The following is a 17,513-nucleotide window of genomic DNA, read 5'->3' as shown; positions in this document are numbered from 1 at the left end:
CACTTGAGTTCCTGTACAGCACAGGACAGTCCCTGTCTTTGGAGGCACGACAGCATAGTGGCTGTGAGTGCACACCCTGCATTCACGGCCTGGATGCCAAGCCCAGGCAGGGTTCTCTACTGCCCGCCACATGAGGCACGCTGCTAACCTCTCTGTAGGTCAGTGCCCTTGTGTGCAAGTGGGAGTGATGACAGCATGTGTCTCCTGGAGTGCTTGTGAGGATTAGGTGAATTTCTAGATGGAAAGCACTTACAGCCGTGCCCAGATCCTAGCCCACATGATGCAAGTAGAACTGAGGTGGTCCTGCTGTGATTGCCATCATCATCGTCGTCATGGCCGCCGTCATTGCATTTCTAGGTCTTCTTTCTCCAGAAGCCATGCAGGGGCAGGACCTGGTCTCATTTATCTTAGCCAGCAATCCAGCACAGTGCCTGTCATGTGGGAGGCGTCTGATACGTGTTTACTAAGTGATTGCCCAAATGAATTAAGGTTTTATTTTGTCTCAACTTTGCAGAATCCTATGCAGTTTGAAGAATCGGACTGTGACTCTTCTGACGGAGAGTGTTCTGATGCCACAGTTAGGACCAATAAACACTACAGCTCTGCTACTTGGTAATGGAAGAAAACCCATCCGGAAGATCTCATGACTCTACTGGCATTTCAAATCCTTCCCACCCCCCAGACTCTTTCCCCTCTCTCCTTGCTTTTTTGTCTGGGAAGAGAGCTGCCCCATCTTTCTTACCCCTAGAAATGAGCTGCAATAACAGGAACATGAGACTTCGCAAATCTCTGGAAAAAAATATCCAAATGAAATTAAGTCTCACTGAACATTTCAATCAAGAATGGCAGGGATCTATTTTATTGAATATTCTAGCTACTGTAACATTGATATTTATTTTTGACATTTTAACACTTTGTACTGTAAAGAGTGAACTATATATGATATATAGAGAGACAATAATTTCTTGCAAAAAAAAAGAGAGAGAGAGAGATAAAGGAAGAAAGAAAAGAAGTGGAATTTAGGAGCAACACCCTTGGGAATCTGTGGGGCCAGGAGGTATTATTGCTACTTGAACAGGGGACCAGTTCTTTTGGCCATAAGTGACTGAAGAAGAGCCGGAGCAAGACAGACTGATTATTTTAGAAAACAAAGAACAACAAAGGAAAAGCCATTCCAGGTAACTTGTGAACAGAGCTCGTTAAGTTCAATCCGCTTGTCCGCATGGGTGATGGAGATGGCCTAGAGAAGGCTGGTGACCAGACGCTTGCACCCAAGGTCTTTGAGGGCGGCTACACCTGTGGAAGCTGATTTCATTGTAAAAATTTGAAGCAGCATTTGGTAGTGAGACCTAGAGCATCACACCTTGTCTTTGACAAATACTTCCCTTTTTAATGCCGTCATCGTCCTGACCTTGACAAATGTGTGACCTTGACCAATGTCTTGATTTTTGGAACTCAAGTGCCATTTTCTTGTAGCCTATTTCCTTTCCACCTGTTGACCACTTCCTTTAGGAGAAAAGGCGGGGGTTGCTGATAAGAGAAAAAGGAGATTGACAACAGTATTAGAAAAACAAATGTGGAATTTGTGACAGTACATTCTCATGGTGTCTCAGTTCAGCTTCATGCAGAAGATGGGACCGCCCCTCTGTGGAACCAGGTTGCTTGTCTATTAGAGTCATATTGATTCAAACAGAACAGACTTTGAAGGCAGCTAGCATGTGTGTGAGCCTGTCCAGTGTCCAACCCCAAACCACCCACCTTGTTTTCATTCATTAACTCATTCTATCCAGGAAGCTTTAGTGCCTGGCTACCACTAGCAGCAGAAAGGCAAAATAAGCAACTTGCAGAAGGCAACCCCTTTCCCACCACAACAGCATTTTCATTAAATGCAGCTTGTAAAGTGTATTTTCCTGCACTCTGGATCAATGCAGTTTGGAATCATTGGATTTGGACATTTCTGGAAAGAACAACTGATGCTGAGCAGCAATTAGAAAGATCTCACATTGTTCAAGGCAAGAGGTTCTGCTTGGCTCTGGGGTCATAGGCTTTGAAAAGCACCCCAAGGTACTTCATGGTGCCTCAGCTTCAAGGAAATTTTTATCTAGAATTTTATATAAAAACAGGTGTTGGCCTAGTTTCCATCTCTTTCTCCAAGATAGGTTACTGTCAGACAACCTCTCTAGGCTCAAGACCTGAAGACCATGGCTCAACTCTTTGACACTGCACCATGTGGGACGTTAGGAAAGACTTACATGTACAGGTATTAAACTATTTCCAACACAGATGAAACTGTTGCCCCCTCTCGGTGTCACTGATTGCATCAGCCAAAAAGGAAAGGTGGAGGGAATTTAGAGCAGTTCCTGTTGCTTGTTTGATCCCTCCATTTGTTTACACTTTATGTTGAGACATTGATTTAAAATTTAGTGTCTATAATTTATAGCTCTTAGGATTGAAGGAGAATGTTTAACTTATACAGAGAGCAGTATTGTTTGCATTAAATTATTCCATTTTGTATAAATTCTGTAGCTGGACTACATGAACGATCTTAAGTTATGGCATTATTATTGTTATTTTATTTTATAATAATTATCATTCTCATTTTCTGTAGATCAGAAGGTGTGGTTTACAGTGTAGCACAATGATTGTGTATTGCTAACCATGAACAATGATGGCTTTTTATGATCTTTATGAAGGAATGAAAGTGCAACTGCCGTTTGGGAGCTCCCTGGGATTCCTCTTAGTTGTATTCCCTCGTTTTCTGTATGCAGCAACAATCATCCGAGGGTGCGGGTTCTGCCCTGGAGCCCGGTGGATACACTGTGCTTTTGACTTAATCCGGAAAGCTTCTGGGTGGGCAGATGACTGAGCGGATGGACAGATACTTCAAAAGCTGTACACTTTCTCACGTTTCTTAAGAAATAAAATCATGGGACTACATTAGAAGCAAAAAGAGAATTATTTAGTGCCGTGGGAGGAACCGACCTAGGGAGTTGCCGCCCAGGGCCCGTGGGTTAGGCAGTGTCGAGATCGGGCAGGAGTTTATCGTCTCCTTCCTGCTGGGTCCATAGCACCAAAACCTTTTTTTATCCTGGCTGGGAATAAAGAAACATCTGAAAAAATATATATATATATGGTATATATGTCATGCCACTGACATAAAATGCCTAGCTGTGATGTCATCCCGTAAAAGACTAGAGAAATTCTAGAAAGAGGCCTAGTCACTTAGAGGGTCATAGAGCTGGAAGAGTACCTTGAAAGGCCATAGTTTCCATCCTTGGACTTTAGACCACACTGTACTGTGAATCTCTCTGCTTCATCACTTCTGGGAACAGAGAGGCTACAAGTCTATATCCTCTTTCTCTCCAACGTAAAACACACGTCAGCTCGTCCAGTTCTTGCCCACCTCTAGTGGCAAAAGAGAAACATGAGGGTCAGCTTCTGTCTTACACATTTCAGTGGTGGTCTTCCTAGAAAACCCACACCTGATACCTCATAATTTTGCTTTTCTTTTTTTTTTTCAATTTCCTTCTTGACTGCCTGTCATGATAATGCCACATATATCTATCTGGATTTACTGTTATCAGCATGTTAGGATAATAGACAGTGTTGAATCTTTAGTCATTCACTGTATTGTCAAGAGTTGAATAAAATTCCACATTGAACATTTTTTATTTTTATTTTTATCTTTAGTAGAAGTGACTAGAGGCTTCAGAAGACAACAGTGTCCATAGTCTAGGTTAAAAGCCTTCTCTATCTCAGCCTTGCCCTTCACTGCCTGCCTTGAGCTAACCAGGACAGTTGTGAATCAGTGTGTATTTCTTTGAGAACAACTCCAGTCATCTGAAGAGTGCTGCATCCGGAGCTCAGGGAATCGAAGAGCTGAATCTTCAGTCCTCAGGACTGTGCAACATGCTGTAAGGAGCCTCACAAGACTGTGATTTCAAGCTTCAGTTCTGACTGAAAGTTTAACCCCCTTGGGATGAGCGTTCACATTGATGTAGCATCTGTTTTTGACTGACTGCAAGATCATGAGTTTTAATTTGTGTTGCAGATGAACATTTGGTTCTGATTTTCATCTATTTCTAGATCATGTCCTCTGATAACAATTCCCATTAAAATTGCTTAGCAGAGGGACTGAGAAGCCGACATCCACTTTGAAATTATAATAGATCTTACCGACAGTGAAGTTTCGACCTGTTTGCAAGAATGTGTGAGCCCCTACTCAAAAAGGGTAAAGATGCTAGCTAGCTCTGTCGTAAGATGACTTGGTACAGCCTACTTGAATTTCAGATATTTAAAAACTTTCATATCAACAAATCATCCTTCTAGAATTAAGGATTTTTTTAGTGGGACTTAATAAGTATTGGACATACATTTCAGGGCCTCATTGTACTAAATTTCCCTCTTACCCCAAGTAATAGATATGAGGTGTTAGATTTTCCTGATACCAGCCCAATTTTAAATGCCCTCCCCTGCTGTGAAGTTTTGACATCCTTTCCGTGTGAATACATCCTTATTGATCAAATAATTTACTTTTTTTTTTATCTCCATGCCCTTTTGTCTCAAGTTTTCCCCCTTTTCGTAAAATGTTCCCACTTGAACTTCCTGGAACTGAATTCTCCAGAATAGAACATAGTTCGAATCCAAGGAATTCCTGCCCTGTTCTGTAGTATAGTGTGCTGTTTTGTTCCTCCACTAAGCCAGAAGCCAAAATACCACCGCATACTGCCATCTACCACTTCCACCCTGAACCCCCAAGACTGATGTTATTTATTGACCGCCATATTCTTTCCTACCCCACCTGGACACAGCCTCAGAACCTCTCACACACAACAGAGCACTGGGAACAACTACCACTTGATTGGAATCGGTGTGGAAGGGGAGATCTGTTTTGGCATCCCAACCCTAAGCTCATTAATTTTCTCAGGGTGGTTTGATATCTTGAGTTAGCCCTGAAGGGAGAGTGACAGGATCACGCCAGTGTCCTCCTTATGGAGCCCACCCTGTGGCTATTGGGGGGTCAGCACCATTGGCAGGAAAAAGGCCACTTGCTTCCACCCACTGCCCTTTTGGATGACAATTCCAATTGAATAATTTCCAATCACTGATGGATGGAATTCCAAAGTGTCTCTTCATTTATATAATTTCCTTGTGTTCAATAAGCATGTTCCTCCCTTCCCTTCTATGAACAAAGTTAATATGTTAAGTCCCAGTTACTTGCTTCTCTCTTAGACTCTGTGAGGCTAATGTACCAAAACAATGTGATATTCTTTTTAAGACTTTGACTTGTACTGTCAGTATGAATTTAGTGCCTTTCCAGGCAGCAAGATTTTTCTTCTTTGCTGATTTCATAGAATAAATGCCCTAGTATACGCCTACCACCAATGTCTCCAACCTCCTAGACTAGCACATAAGAATTACATTAGTCGGCTTATTTGCATGCTACAGCCAATACTACAAGCACCTATTCAGACTGAAATGAACGAGGTTGCTGAGTGGAAGACCTTTCTGGAACCTGGAACACTTCTCAGGGACAGGTGGCAGAAGAGGGGAGCTCTCAAAGCACTACTTTGAGAAACAGGGTTACCTAAAACGAGTTGGGGTAAGGCTTTTGTTAACTGTCACATGATGAGGGCATCGTGGCAGGATTTCACAGAGACAAGCCCCTACGTGGATGGAACCCCAGGCTTACTCTCTGAAGCCACTTCACAGCACTCAGGGGAACGCGGGCTTCTGGCCCCAGGCTCTTGTCTGGTGAGCTGGCAGAGAGGGTCCCCCAATGGTTCTATGCAGAGGGGCCCCCAGTCAGAATGTGCAAGCTGTTAGGAAGAGGTCCCTTAGGGACCGTGTCACCTGGGTGGCTCTCCATCTCCAGAGCGCCCTCTTCTGAGACTCCGGAAGTGGGAAGACCCACTTGGATTCTCTACTGCAATAATTTGAGTTCCTGTCAATTTGGAGCAAATTGTTTTCTGTCGTTAAGTCTCAAAATGAGCTTTCTCATCTGTCTCCCCTGGGTCTCCAGTCCCGTCAGTTCCCTGCTCCCTGTGGTTTCTGATGCCAGCTCCGTTTGTACTGAGCAATTGTACGGTGAGGGCAACAAGAGCGACGATCGAAGTAAACCAATGCATGGAATTAAACGAAAAGTGTGCTTCACTCTTTTCTGGTCCTGTCTTTTCCTAAGGTGCTGTGTGTGTCCTGAAAGCTGCCTTCACAGGCCTTGGCACTTGTCAGAGTTTGAGGGAAAAGAAGACCTGTCAGGGTGTGCTGCAGCCAGGAAAGCCAGGTGTGGAGAAGCTGGCTTCTGTGGTTGTTGTTTCAGACACACCCACAGAAGGAAGGGAAACCATTGTTTTCTTTCCTCATAGTGTCGTCTTGATTGTTTTGTCACAGCCTGGACAGGTGCCCTCCTGCCTTCCCACAGCTTTCCTGCTGCCCATCTTGTAGTTCCTCCTCTGTTATTAGTGACTCCACTATAGAGTGAGTATAGAGAAGAAAAAGGTGAAAACAAAAATTTGGCTTCCAAAGAATCACAGTGGTAAGAGGCCTCCTGAGAGTGGAAAGCTAAAACACCATTTTGGATCGTCTGCTTTTCAGCCAATCCCGATTCCCACTGGCAAGGGGAATGGAAAGTTAGCAACATGTCAACATACACCACACAGAACATTTATATCCATTTATTTGGGAAATTGCTATACCTGTAAACTCACAACTGGTAAGGCACATTGTAGCAAAATCATGGGGGAAGAGGGAGAGGGACAAATACAAGGATCCTGTGAAGGGCAAAGGGCACATCCTTGCAACAGTGGAGATAACGCTGGTTTCCCACTTCCCTTCTCCTCCTCCAGAACACAAAAAGCCAGATTTCACAGCCTTCTCCTCACCCCCACTTGTTACCAAGTTTCTTTTAAAGCAACACATCTTTAAAAATGAAGTCCTTGTTGTGTTTTTTGGATTATACCATGTCCCAAAAGCACTGCTTTGGAATTCAGGCTTCCTACTGAACAGGAGCATTCTGAGGAATGCAGGTAGAACAGTGACCCAAGTGAAAGGCTTGGCAAGACCCCTGCCCAAGCCAGATCAAACCCAGCAGATGACACCCAAAGGCAACAGTTCCAGTAAGAAATGATGAGTTACTCCTGTAGGGCCTGGGATCCCAGAGCTGGTCAGTTTAGATGCCAAGGTCCTTGTGTCCCTGGCAGCATTAAGCCAGCTGCAACTGGGTTCAACACTGCAGCTACAAGAAGCAATGGCAGCTACAAATCATTAAAGTGTAACACAACGACATAATCCAAAACCAAGTTTTCCTCTTTGGATTACAAGATAAAAGTATTTCTCAATTACTCTCGACAAATGACAACATGAAAAAAATAGGGTACACTGGCTGATAGCTGAGTGTACCAAATCCATTCTCCTAGCAGGATGACGGAGAAAGGATCCCCACACAGAAAGGACAGATCAGAAAATGTACTGATAGTCATTTGGTTCAAGTGAGCCAAGGACCCTGCCCCATCCAGACAGGTAAGAATTTCTCCAGAACATACCCATAACATAGAGTTTGCTGCATTCATATTTAATAGTCTATCTGCAATCCGCTTAATTATCAGAACATGCAACTAAGAGATCTGACATATAAGGTAATGTCGATGCATGTGGACACAGAGCATCACAGAGATCAATGTGCAATTGAGCTGTATGTGCAAGTTCGGTGCAGTTTGTCAGCTTGTTTCCCTTGGTTTACAGACGAGGTAGGTCATCAGCAAAAAAGTAGTACAGGACACGCTTCAAGAGACTAACAAGATGAAGGGTAATGTCAGTGATGTGGGTTCACGTCACCATTTACACCAAGAACACACACGAGGGACTTAACAGGAGAACACCTGTCACGACAGCCTCTACCACCTTGCAAGAGAGGCACTCCGGACGAGGACAGTCAGCATCTCCTAAGGCAGCTCAGGGTTTGGCAAGAAGCAAATACAACAGACCACCCTGAGTTTCTTGTTATTCAGTAGACTATAAATAGGATTTTCTAGAAGGCCATCCGTCTCACAGGGTGTCCTGCTAAGCCAGGAATAGTTTGAGGGATTGATACAATTCCCCTCCTAGAGCACAGGATGTCTTTCACGAAAACACTGCACACAATTAAGTGTGTCCAAATCACCTGCTGAGGGTAATTAAGAACAATGAGGGGCTGCAGAAGACCACACATCACACAAATAAGCAACAGAGTCCAGGGACGTGGCAAACAACGCAGATCACGTGTCCTTTCTACTATTTAGATGATTAGCCTTGCTTATTTCATTCAAATGCAGGTCCTTCTGGCTAAATTTTTTAATGAGGGTTCCAGGAACTAAGGCCACCAGGGCAATGGCCAAAAGCTTGAAGACCGTTTCCCAGGAGAAGAGAGCATCCAGAGAGGTAAGAGTCGATAGGATAGAGCCTGTCTGCACACAGATAAAATTGTACGGCACCAAACCTGGAAGAAAGGGAAAGAGACTGTTACTTGGGGCAGCAAAATGAAAAACAGTAATCCTTCAGAAACGTCCCCAGGAATTCACAACCACGACTCCAGATTTTTTTTGCCCAACTCCTGGCCTCTAAGGACGTTACCTCCTTCCCCTCTCCACTCCTGCTCCTTCTTTCCTCACTTCCCATAAACTGCCTTGAGATGATTTACAAAAAATAGATACACTACAATAAGATAAAAATATTTTTTAATAGGAAACACAAAATGAATGAAGAATAAAAGAAATCCGGGGATATGGTTAGTATGAAAAAGTGTAAGTTTCACCCAATTGCTAGCAGTGCCCCCAAACTGGGTTCTGAGCACCCAACAGCCTAAGTAATGAGAGGCACCAGCATTATGAGATTTATAATATGCATAAGATAAAAACAAGTTTCTTAGAAATAGCACTACGTTCGCGTTCCACCCTGTGTCTAAGAGGTCATCAAATCCACTGGATCCCAGAAGCCTGACTGGTGGCCAGACAGGCTGGTTGTATAAAATCCCCTGGGGAAGCTATTAAAAACACATCCTTGGGCTCCCCCCAGAGAGTCTGGTTACCTGAGCCTGAAGGAAAACCCAGGAACCTGCATCCTAACACCTTCTCCTGACCCCCACTCCTGAGACTAATTGGTTTGGGACCCCCTGATAACCCGTTCCTCCCCTACAGCAGACGATGCCTCAAGATCACAGAGCACTCAAGGTCGCACAGCTTGTCCGAGAAGGGACTGGAACCCCAGTCTCCAGAGTCTTTCCAAGCCTCCTGTCATCTAGGTAATTACAGGCTGCTGACAGAGGAACGAAGGAACTTTGTCTGAAAGCCAGTATGACCAGAATGAGCTGTGGTCGATTTTGCTTCGATTTAAGATCTCCATTTCTCTCTCAAGCATTCCCTATTAATAGGAGCTGCTCAACCACGGATTTGTTATGTTCGACCTAGAAGCCCTGAGTAGTCAGTCTTTCTCTCCATGCTCTAAAGTAGGTTTAAGAGAGGCAATCCTTGCCTTAGGTTTAAAGAGGGTGGTTTACTTCCAGTGTGGAGAAAACAACAGTCACTGACTTTACAGGCTGTTCGCACATTACCACAGTGATAAAGGTGACCCAAGGCCCAGACTTTGAGAAACACTGCTCTCGTCCCAGCCCCTCCTCTGGCCAGGTGGCCCATGGAGGTCAAAAAGCAAGAAGGAACTTTATCAGTACCAGCTCTTCTCAAAGCAGATCTTAATCAAAACTGGGGTGGGAGCCAGATAGGAAGTCCTCTGCTCTCCTCCTTTCTTCAGCCTCTGCCCTTTCTTCAGCCACACACCCTCACTCCAGCTCCACTTTCCTGCTAGCATTTCCTGGGACCTTGCTAAGGGCCAAATCACTGGTTTTCCACAGATGACGCTTCTAATTCCAGTGCCTAGCACAGTGCTGGCCACACAACAGGCACTAAATACGCTGTGGAATGAACAATCCTTACTTTTCCCAAAAGTATTTTTATGGGTTTTCTGTTCAACCCTGAGCAGATTTGAAATCAGGAATAATTACTTGAGGTTGCCAGGCTTGACACTGTTCTTGACAAACCCGGGCTCTCAGAGGCAGGTGCAGGCCCACGTGGCTGGTAACCCAGGACAGGCCTCCAGCACAACGCTGCTGAAGACTCAGACTTACCCCACCAGCTTCTTACCGATCAGAACAGAGAAGAAGAAATGCACAATTGGGATGTTCAGAATCGGAGCTGAGAGATTCAAGAACCAGTTTGGTGTCATGGGGAAAAGTCTCAAAAACAGTAAGAAAAAAAACAGGCTGTTTCTATTCTCCTCCACCTGTAGCCAGAAAAGACAAGGCCAATAAGAAGCAGAAAGAATCTCTAGATACTGAAAATCTCACAGCACCAAGCACTGTTCTAGATATTTCGCATATTCTGTTCCTGAATCTTCCAACAACCCTCCAGGGCAGAGATTATTTTCCTCATTTTTTTAAATTAAGATCTTATTTATTTATTTGACAGAGAGCATGAGCGCACAAGCAGGGGGGACGGCAGAGGGAGAAGGAGGCTCCCCGCTGAGCAGGGAGCCCAACCTGGGCTTGATCCCAGAACCCTGGGACAGGGGCAGACACTTAACCAACTGAGCCACCCTGGCGCCCCTGTTTTCCTCATTTTTAAAATGGAAGTACCTGAGGCTCGGAGAAGTCAGGAACTTGCCCAAAGTCACAGAGTCCCAGGTTTGTGCCTCATGAACACACTAGAAGGAGCCCGAAGAGCTCCAAAGCAGGGCGGAGGAACACGGTGGCCACTTCCTGCCTGCACACCCCTCAGGGCCCTGAGGGGACTTGCAGGGGCCCGGCACTCAGTTGCGGTCCCTCCCCTTACCTTCCTCTGCAGCAGGGACACTTTATCAGGAAAGTAGGAGACCACTAGCTGTTTGCCAAAAATACTGGAGAGCAGGTAGCAGCACGTGGCGCCCACGGACGTCAGCACACAGCACAGCAGAAGCCCCAGCCAGGGTCCGAACAAAGCACCAGCTAAAATATTCTGCAAAAACAACACAAACCCATCGGCCATTAGACTATCTGGTGGCTACCAGTCACCTTGTACTGGAGCCCAGGAGTCATAGGTTCCCTCCTCTTCTAGTGATTTTCCCAACCAAAACCCAACTCCCGTTCTAAAGGCATGAATGATCAATGATGACAGGGCTGGGAACTGCACCCCTGGCCTTGGTCTCTTCACCTTCCAAAGAGGGATGAGGATGAACACCTCAGAAGGCAGGAGAACATTCTCTGGGACAACATGCCTATACAGCCCGCGGGCCTGCTGCACGGCCTGTGGGAGGTCCTGTGATCACTAGTGCTCCAAGAAGGAAGAAATGCAACTCACACGTTACTGTTACCATTTTAAAGGAACATAACCCATGAACTTTCCTTCAGTAAGACCACACAAGCCATATAAAACATCCTCTTTCTTTGCTTTTTGCCAGAATTCCATCTATGTGGTAGAGAGCACTGGGGGTTCCACGTTGACCAGAGCTCTAGCTGACACTCAAAAAAGTCTTAGATTAACAAAAATGAAAAATGAACGTATGTATCCTAAATACAGTTTGGCTGGTAGATGTCACCCTATCAAATATGGGACCCAAGAGACAAAGTAGAAGGGGAACTTCCAAGTGAGAAGGTGGGGGTCTGATGAGCACCTACTTTGTGGGAAGTGCTCGAATACATGTCTTATTTCATCCTTACTACGACCCTGTGTCAAATGCCACCCTTACTCCATTCTCCCGGTGAGAGCTCACAGCAGGCAGAGACAGGATTCAGTCCCAGATAGCATCTGACTCTCTGCCCTGAAGAGGCATCAGCTCAAGAGGGGACGCAGGGAGGTGCCTGGCTGGCTCAGCTGGTAGAGTCTCTGATTCTTGATCTCAGGGTCATGAGTTTAAGCCCCATGTTGGGCGTGGAGCCTACTTTAGGAAAAAAAAAAAAATAGGGAAAGCAGCTATAGGGGCACCCCAAAAAGTCAGTCCCTGACTGCAAGCACCACACACCTCCCTGTCTCTCTTGACATGGGCATGTTTGCTTTTCTTCCAGTTTCCAACAAAGAGACTGCTTACGGGCATCCAGCCCGAGCCTGGAGTAGAGAAGAGATGCCAAGGTAGGAGAAAAAAGAAGGATGGAAGGAAGCTTTCGGGGTCTCCTGCTAGTCACTTAGTCATTCAACAAGTGCTGAGGGCCTCTGTGTGCCAGGCACCGTTGCCAAGCCAGCTGCTCTCCACGCACCGTTCCATTTAATCGTCCACACCACAATGCGCAGGAGTAGTTCCATTTTCCAGATGAGGAATCAGGGTTGGAGAAGTTCAAGGGGTTGCCTGTGGTTACGCAGCTGAGACTCAAACCCATCCCATGCCCTAATATACACACACATTTACATGAAACGGCTGAAGATGCTGTAGGGAGCACGGCAAGGTTCTTCCAGAGAACTTCGGCGGCAACTAAGAGAAGCAGCCCGCAGAGAGAGCGTGGGCCCGGGCCTGGCACTGCAGCTCCAAGGGCGGTGGGGGGCGCATGGGAAATCAGAACGTCTGGTCCCCCCCACCCCCTCCCCACGCAGGGAGGTCTCCCCAGCCTGTCCAGCCTAACAGCTCCATCAACAACTTGCATTTGTTCATCAAACATTTGTGAAGGCCGTTCCCTGAGCTGGGCAAAGAAACACAAAGCTGAGGATCAGGAATGGGCCTGGTTCTCAAAGACCTCAAAGACTAGTGGAAAACACAGGTTTTCAAAAAGTAATGGAAAACAGTGCCAAAAGGCAGAACCTTATGGAAGCTCTGAGTAGGAACAGCCGACCCAGCCCGGATTGTGTGTGTGTCTCCGGGACAGCGCAGAGTCATCAAGGCCTTGGAAACAAAAGCAGCACACCTGAGAGGAGAGACAGACTCTGGAGCCAGACATGGGTTCAGGCCCCAGCTCTGCCCCTCCTCACCTTGTCACCTCGGACAGTCGCTTCTCACGGCACTGCTTCCTTGTGTAAAATGTGACAATGATGCCCACGTGTTAAGGCTGCTAGGAGAGTTAAATAAGGTCAGTAAAACAACTAGGACAGTGTTGGACCCGGGGGAGACTTTTGACAGATGGTTGCCACAGTCGTCTTCCTCTGGACTGTGTGATTTGCAGCCTAAGGGCCCCTCTACAAAGACAAAAGGTGGCTTCCTGGCGGGTTCAGAAGGAAGGCGGGGCACTGACCAGGAAACTGGAGCCAGGGATGGCAAAGCCCTGCTTGTACAGGTAGGCGCTGCAGAAGAGCAGGAACACGTAGGCCTGGTGCTCCTTCCGGTACTCTCGAAGGACCTCGGAGAGCTCCCGCAGCTCCGCCAGGTCTGAGGGGAACCACAGTGACCTGGAGATTTGGAAAAGCACATGGAAACGTGAGTCCAGATCGGCCTCGTACCTAGAAAAGTCACTTGTGTCTTGTTTCCAAAGTAGATTTATAACTGTGCCCATCATCTGGTTTGCTGCAAACACACACATAATGGAAGCCCAGGGTGACGGGTGACCCGATACCACAGAGCAGAGGCAGACGGAAAAGCCCTGGTTTGGGAAGCGAGACGGGGGTAACATCTCAACTCTGCCGCTATCCAGCAGTGTGATCTCGCGCTAGTCCCTGGGCCTCGGTTTCCTTATAGGAGAAATGAGTGGTAAGTGCCTGTTTAGTTCTCAGGTTTTATGATCTATTCTTAAGAGGCAAACGGATTCATTTTCAGGCAAGAACTAAATGTCCTAAATTGCCTTCCCTTCATGGAACGGCCCCTCCCCCACAAGCTTCAGGCCAAGGACAACTGAAACTTCACAGTGCTCCTGAGTTGCTAGGTAAAATACTGTTTTATCAGTCGCTAACCAGCCAATCAAAGATTCTCTGGGAAAGTATATCTATCCCATACCATAAACATAAGCTTCTTGATAACATGTCAGGCTTGAAACCAACCCTCTCAAAGAGGCTGCTTTTTCACCCCTCTCTTTATCTGGCCCTTAGTGCCTTCTGAACCCTGTACAAGGGTTACAGTGTAAAGGCTACCTTGCCTCTGACATAACAGTAACCCCTGAATCCATCGACGATCAACTATGAGCAAACCCTCCTAGTTGTCATCGAATGTCTCTCTTAGTATGTCTGACACCCACAGCACAGCCTTCTCAACTACAGCAGAAGAAAACTGTAACTGAAAAGTTATCCTCATATTCAAATGTCAGTAACATCCTTGCCAGCAACGCAAGGCTGTGCCAGGCACACTTCCATAACCTTTATAAACGGGATGCAACACTCCCCGGGAATCAGCCCGGCGGTGCTGCCTCTCGCCCCACCCCGTCCGTCAGGAGAAGGCAAAAAGTAGACAGCCAGGAGGAGAGGCGGACCTGATCATTAATTCGTGAATAATTTAAAGTGGTCCATGCAACACTTCTGAAGACCGAAAGCCTGCAAGTCCCAAGGGCAGAACTGATGGAAGTGAGATGGGGTGGGGAGGACGAAGGACGGAGGCTGCGGGGCCACCCTGGGGCGACGGTCGGCGGCAAATGCGGGCTAGGGTTGGGCCCGGAAAGGCGACGGGCACACGGCTCCCGCGGAGACGCCACCCGGCGCCGCCGGGATACGACGCCGCGTTTCCCTCTGCAAATCCCCGCCCTGCGTGCAAAGCCACGGATCGCGCGCCCAAACTGCACACCGCGCAGCCGTGGGCCCCGACTCCCATCCACCCCGCCGGCGGTCCCCAGTCCCAGAACCGAAACCCCGCTCCCGACGCCCCCGCTCCCGGCACCAAATCTCCCACTCCCAGCCCCCTTCCTCCGACCTGGCTCCCTTCCTCTGACCCAAACCGCGGCCCACAACACGCACCTGCCTCCGGTCTCCTCGCCGGAGCCCAGCGTCCGCCCGCGGGGCAGTCGCGTCGACAGCAAGTACAGAGCGAAGGTGCAGCCGACGAAGACCAGCAGGAGGCCGAGCAGGGGGCGCATCTCGGCGCCCGCTCCCGGACACGACGAGCAGCCGAGGAACCTGCATGCAGCTCCCGGCTGGGGCTGCGCGCGGCCTACGCCTGCGGAGCGCATTCGCTGACGGACCGGGGCGGGGTCCGCGCCAAGCCCCGCCCCCTGGACCAGGCCCCGCCCCTGGACTGGGCTCCGCGGACTGAACCCGCCTGTCGAGATTCCAGCGGAAACCTGTCTTCCAGCAGCTCCGTGGTGCGTCTACCCTCCTTCCGTCTGTGCATCTTTTCCCACGTTTACCTTTGTCTCTTTCTCTGCTTATTTGCAGGCTCTTTGCCAGGCGCTGGGAGATCCAGGTGTGATACACGTGCTCAAGACACTCTTGTACACCCCCAGCTGTGATACCAAGCAACTAACTACAGCCAGTGCTCCACTCAAATGCGGTGGGATGGTCATAGTGACCAAAGAAATAAGTACTTTCTATTGAGCGCCTACTATATACCCATTATCCCCAGTCCTCACAACAATCCTGCAAGGTTGGTATTTTTGTCTTTATTTAACAGATGAAAAATCTGAATCTCACATTAAGTGACATCCCCCAAAAGAGAGCCCTGATTACTGTTGTCGAGGACCACCTGAGCTAGGACATCTCAAGCTCTTTGTTGGTCTTTGATGGCTCTGGCGGTAGAGTCAGCTATTTTGTTAACCTGTTCTGGTAAAATTTCTAATCGTAACTTCTGGGTCTGCTGTGCCTGTTCCAAGCCATGAACCTGCGATTCTAAAGTATCAGTTAATTCTAAAGTATCAGTTAAACTGATCTCTGGAATATTCTGCAGGAAGGTGGCAGTCTTGGCTGTGGCCACAGCTTTTTTTTTTTTTTTAAAGATTCTATTTATGTATTTGAGAGAGAGAGTGAGCAGGGGGAGGGCAGAGGGAAGAGCAGAGGGATAAGCAGCCTCCTGCTGAGTGGGGAGCCTGACGTGGGGCTCCATTCCAGGACCCTGGGATCATGACCTGAGCGGAAGGCAGACCCTTAATGGATTAAGCCACCCAGGTGCCCCATGGCAGTAACTTTCTATTATTGAGAAGGCTCTTGACTTTCTTAAGTGAGGTGTGGGGTAGTGGTATAATCATTTTAAGAACAGTAAGAGGGGTTGTTAGGTATCCTAGAAAACATGCATCACTAAGGCCTCCAACTATTAAGACATTCATAAACCCAAGGCTGGCGATCATATCCACAAGTAAAAATGTATCCCCCTGGTGGCCAGAGGACTCCAAATGTAAACAATAGAGTCAAGATTAGAATCCAAGTCAACCTGGGTACAAAACTAGTTGGTCCCACACTGCATGGATTCACGGAGGAGACAGGGTTTGAGTTTACCTTAAAGATCAGCAGGATTTCCACAACAGAGAAAAGAGGGAGAGGGTGAGCTGTGGGCCCAAGTAAGACACCAGAGTCCAGTTTTGTGAAGCCTAACCTATATGAGAAATGAGAAGTTGGAGACAAACTGGAAAGCATTGGAAGGCAAGCTCGGGAGCTGGATTTTTCGATATTGTGCATGGTGAGACAGCAACAGAGGTGTTCAAACAAGAGAATGATTTCGTTCCTGTTTTAGGATGTTTGCTCTGGCAGATGATTAGAATACGTTCTGAGTTGGTAGTTGCAACTGCCCTAGTAAGAAAGGATGCAGGATGAGCCAGGACCACAGCAGTGAAGTTGAAGGGAAGAGGATGGACACACGGGGAGGAGCTGAGTTGGGAGGACATATGACTGATTACATGGAGAAGAGGCAGAGAGGATTCCATTATGCCACAAGCCTAGACGACAGAGAGAAAGTATCCTTGTCATATCATTCAAAGCACCTTTTGGGCTAGAAAGGGAGCACCTGTCAGAATTTGAAGAGTACCGGGTCCTAGCAATTCCACATCCAGGAATTTAACCTATAGATGCGCTCACAGGCAAAGATGTATGTTCCAGGGTATTCTCTCAGCTTTGTTTGGTATTAAGAGATTGGGAACAACCTAAATGCTCATCAGCTGGGGACTAGTGAGGTTAATTGTGGCATATTCACAAAAGGAACACTAAGTAGCTTCCTAAAAGAGGGAGTCAGCTCTGTATATCCTGATACAGTGGAGTTGCCACAGACATAGCAGGGATGAACAGCGAACAAACAAGTCACATTGTTGGAGTATACTATGATATATCTATAAAAAGAAAAAGGGATATGCTTTACCTTTTCAAAATACTGAAGTACTTATGAATGAAATGATTCAGTGTCTGGGATTTGCATCAAAATAATGGAATGGGAGTTTAGTGGGTAGGGACAGAAATCGAACAAGACTGGCCATTGAATTGGTAATTGTTGAAGCTGGCTGATGGGCATGTGCAGGAGGATTTTATACCATTCTATTTCCCTATATATTTGAAATTTTCCATTTAGAAAATGTGGGGAAATGGTCCCAGCCCTCCATTTGTTCTCTCCCTTCAAAGCCTCCATCCCAGCTGAGCACACACCATGGTAGTTAATGTCTTTACAACGCTCTTCCCTCTCTTGGGCCATCTCTG

General features: G+C 47.1%; 2 protein-coding genes across 5 annotated transcripts in view; one reads left to right on the top strand and one right to left on the bottom strand.

Annotated features, from left to right (window-relative positions):
* Positions 1–4,361, top strand: part of MAP3K13 (mitogen-activated protein kinase kinase kinase 13) — a 135,532-nt gene extending 131,171 nt beyond the window's left edge. For all 4 annotated transcript variants that reach the window (XM_034661699.1, XM_034661689.1, XM_034661704.1 and 1 more), the window contains one exon: positions 515–4,361. In XM_034661699.1, the coding sequence (XP_034517590.1) occupies positions 515–616 (102 nt within the window). In that variant the 3' untranslated portion in view covers positions 617–4,361. The remainder of the gene's footprint in view (positions 1–514) is intronic.
* A 2,298-nt stretch (positions 4,362–6,659) lies between these two features.
* Positions 6,660–15,086, bottom strand: TMEM41A (transmembrane protein 41A). The gene is made up of 5 exons (XM_002915666.4): positions 14,859–15,086; positions 13,217–13,370; positions 10,857–11,018; positions 10,170–10,308; positions 6,660–8,473 (listed from the first exon to the last, which is right to left on the bottom strand). The coding sequence occupies exons 1-5, from the start codon at positions 15,068–15,070 to the stop codon at positions 8,253–8,255; spliced, it is 888 nt and encodes a 295-aa protein (XP_002915712.4). The 5' UTR covers positions 15,071–15,086; the 3' UTR covers positions 6,660–8,252.
* Positions 15,087–17,513: the final 2,427 nt, after the last annotated feature.

Source organism: Ailuropoda melanoleuca, chromosome 1, assembly GCF_002007445.2.
Source record: "Ailuropoda melanoleuca isolate Jingjing chromosome 1, ASM200744v2, whole genome shotgun sequence".
In the NCBI taxonomy this organism is placed as follows: Eukaryota; Metazoa; Chordata; class Mammalia; order Carnivora; family Ursidae; genus Ailuropoda; species Ailuropoda melanoleuca.
This window is presented reverse-complemented; position numbering and strand designations above follow the sequence as displayed.